Genomic DNA, 3,819 nt, shown 5'->3' on the forward strand with positions numbered 1-3,819 from the left:
TTCAGTATGGGGGATTGAACTGAGGACCCTGCACTTACCAGTCAGGCACTTACTTTACTGAGCTATTTCCCCCATCTGAGGAATTTTCTTATAAATCCCAAGTATAGGTAGATGCTAGATTCACAGATAGAGCAGAGTGTCCAAGCTGGGGCTGGGGCCTCCCTACCCAGTTACAGCACATACGCAATTCATGGAGATTGTGTTGGGGTGCATCTTACAGAGGACGCTACTTCGAGCAGCATTTCAATAAATTGTTTCTTCAGCTTCAGTGAACTACAAAGGCTTATCTGGTATTAGGTGTTTACTTACAAGTAATTTTAGTTTTATTGGGAAATACAGTACTCATACTGTTTAAAAAGAAACAAGGTGGGAGTGTGGTGTGCAGGCTGGGGCTATAGCTCTATGAGTAGAGCTTGGGTTCAATCCCCACTGTTAAAAAAAGTAAAGATGATGGACAAAACTTCTGGGTTCTGCTCAGTTACTACCTCCTTTCCTGTGCAGTACCCAGTCTTTCCCTCCTCACTGGCTTGTTTTTCTGCCCTCAGTACTTTGAAGTTCAAACAAAAGCCCTTAGCCTTTTGTTTTCTAATTTGTTAACACAGAGCCCTGCCTAGGACACTTACTTTTATGGAGAAGTTAGCCTCTTTGTTTTTAAGCCCTCCTCTCTGTGAAGTAGATTGTCTTGCTCTGCAGTCCCTTCTCACACAGCAGGGCTCCCTGCCCCCCAGTGGGCTGCTTTCCTGAGGTGTGACTGGCCGAAGGCCATCTCTGCAGACTCAGCAACATAGGTGCCCACGTTCCCCTAAAGCCTCAAGTCAGTGCTGAGACCATGACCAACTCCCTTGGCCAACTTGCATATGAAAAGACAGATTTTCACAATGGGTAAGGCCCTCTTCAAAGTTATCAAAAAGTTAATGTCTTGACCAGAGATGGAACAAAGCCTCTTCTAACTCTGGTTCATGATGCTAAAGAATAGATTTTTTAAATTGCTTGTATGCACAACTGTTACTCTCTTGTTTTTATTTATTTATTTTTTGGTATTAGAAATTGAACTTGGGACCTTGCACTTGCCAGGAAAGCACTGTACTGCTGAGCTATGTCCCTGGCCCCAATCTTATTTTTAAGATACATAGATAGATAGATAGATAGATAGATAGATAGATAGATAGATACTCTTTAATGGGGGTGGATGTTTTCTGATGCAGACTGACTGGTGTTCACAGCAGCATCTCAACCTCATGGCCACAGGTGAGTGTACAAATGTTGGCTGTTGAAGCTAATTACCTGTTGAGGTTTATGTACTGTTATTTTTCTCCTTGGTGGCTGTTCATTTTCTGGTAATGATGGTACCTGCAATGTTTTTTTTTTTTTTTTTGGCAGTAAAATGTCAGTCTGCTTTACTAGTGAAGAATGTAGACTGTTTTAGATATGATTTAGATATGAACAGTAAGTGCAAACAAACTTTATAGGTCACAAGCCTGGTAGGTCACAAAGTAGAAAGTAGAATAAAAAATATTCTACAGTAGAGCTGTAGAAGATACAGATTTAATCATGTCTGACCACTATGTCACCAAGTCCCTTCTCATTCACAACAAACAACAAATACTTCCTTGTGATACTTCTCACTCATCTATAACTTTTGAGGGCAGGGATCTTGTATTTTACAACTTTGTGTTCCTAGTGCCAGTCTAGGTCCTGGCATATGGCAACTAGACAGTTCATGTTTACTGAATGGATGAATGAATGAACTTTCCTATGGCTTTGGATTTCTCCATCTGTAAAGTATGTGTGCAGGTACCTCCATAGGTAAGCATTCGGAGAGGTCTGAATACAACACACATACAGACATTACTCCTTTAAACTGTGAGAGTCATTAGAGCAAGGAATTCACTGAGCAGACTCTTGAGTATCTCTTGAGTACAACAGAACTGAACACTATTTTCCCTTTCAAAGACTATATTTGGATAGGAGCTAGAGCCAATAAATTAGTTTGACTGATTTTCTTTGCTGGTATAGTTCACTTAGAAGATAACAAATGAAAACATTATGAAGAGATTTGTTTATAGTGCTGTTCATTCTTATAGTGCTTATTACATGTTATGTTGAAAATACTACTTAAAACAAAATTTTTAGTGTTTGTGTTTTGTTCTTGGTACTGGAAGTTGACTGAGGGCCATTCTAACACCCTTATTTTTCAGATAAGGCCTCATAAAATTATCCAGCTTGGCCTCAAATTCTGTCTTACCTCCTGAAATTGGTGGGATTATATGTTGTGCCTCTGCTCCCAGCTACTTGCTTTTATTTTATTTTTTTTATGTATTTAACTTTTATTTTCAGTACTTTTATATTATAGAAAAATTGCTTTTTGTTATTTTCATGCAAAAATATTTTAAGTTGATTAAAAAGAATTTTTGCCTGCTTATTAAAAAGAACTAGGTTCTTCTTGAAAGTGTAGTTTGTGCCTCTGGAATAAAATTAGAAAAAAAGAACAATACAGAGAAATATTCCCAAATTCCTCAAGGAATAGTGGTTTGATAAATGAGAACACCAAAATATTCATATTTAAGAAAATATACTTTTTCTTTTCTTGCCTTCTTTCTTCTTTTGTCTGAACAGAGGCCTCACCGTGCTGCCAGGCTGGCCTGGAGCCTCTGGGCTCACGTGATGCTCCCGCCTTAGTTCCTACGTAGCTGGAACTGTAGGTGTGCACCCTAGCGTCTGGCTGTGCCTTCCATTTTGATTTGTCCCCCACACAAATCCATTTCCCAGAAATAAGTGGAAAGTCAGAAATATTAAAATTACAGATAAGTAAAACAAAGGAAAGTGTCCATGTGGTAATATTTGTCCAGATGTGTCAGTTTTATATGTAAAATATGAATAATAACCAGTGTTTTTTTTCTTTAGATGGGTAGCCTATGAAAATCCTGACTTCACAGGAGAACAGTATGTTCTTGATAAAGGCTTTTACACCAATTTTGAGGACTGGGGAGGCAAAAATTGTAAGATCTCTTCTGTTCAACCCATATGTTTGGTAAGGAATATTTTTGTATAAGAATATGTAACTGAATTTTGGATTTCTTGAATTTTGCTTCTGGTTCATGTAATATTAATTGCTACAAAGAATATTCTGAGGCTACTTTAGCAGTAATTACTAATGGCCTGGAAGAAAAACCTTTTCAACATGTCTGCTCTATTTTTTTCTCTTTCTTTTAAAATTTTATAGGATTCTTTTGCTGGCCCCAGGAGACAAAATCAGGTAACTTTAAAAATACTCTTTATTTTTTATATTAGGGACTTTCCATTGAAAAGGTGAACCTAATTAAAAATCGTTAAACATTTGAGACATTTAGTTGTGTTACTCATTTTTATACCTGAAAACATATTTTTTTTTGTTTTTGTTTTGGTGTTAGGGATTAAACCTAGATATCTTTTAAATAAAAATTTTGGGGGGATTTTTTGTTTTGTTTTTGAAATAGGGTATCACTACATAGTTCTAGCTGGCCTTGACCTTACTTTATAGCCCTGCCTCAGCCTCCCAAGTGCTGGGATTACAGGTGTGTACCACCATGCCTGGCTAATACAAGATAAATTAAACTTTAATGCTTTATAGCACTGACCCATACCTAGATATTTTTTGTCAGTTACTCATTATGTAAAGCTAAATTTTATCACTACATTGAATAAATTTATATCAGTATTTCAAACAGCATAGTTATTGTGATAAATAGTAAAATCAATTTTCATATTTCCTAGGTCTGCATTAGACAAATATTTTATATGGTTCACTCAAGCCTTTTGATTGATGAGACTCAAATCAGC

The 3,819-nt window shown here is 36.9% G+C and overlaps 1 protein-coding gene across 1 annotated transcript in view; it reads left to right on the plus strand.

The window, feature by feature from the left end:
• The window catches only part of Crybg1 (crystallin beta-gamma domain containing 1), a 55,790-nt gene that overhangs the window by 36,628 nt on the left and 15,343 nt on the right, over nt 1–3,819 (plus strand). Inside the window, exons 12-13 of the mRNA XM_004637465.2 lie at nt 2,905–3,031; nt 3,224–3,256. Coding sequence (XP_004637522.1) covers nt 2,905–3,031; nt 3,224–3,256 — 160 coding nt within the window. The remainder of the gene's footprint in view (nt 1–2,904; nt 3,032–3,223; nt 3,257–3,819) is intronic.

The sequence above is a fragment of the Octodon degus genome, unplaced genomic scaffold (genome assembly GCF_000260255.1).
Source record: "Octodon degus isolate 3935 unplaced genomic scaffold, OctDeg1.0 scaffold00090, whole genome shotgun sequence".
Classification (NCBI taxonomy): Eukaryota; Metazoa; Chordata; class Mammalia; order Rodentia; family Octodontidae; genus Octodon; species Octodon degus.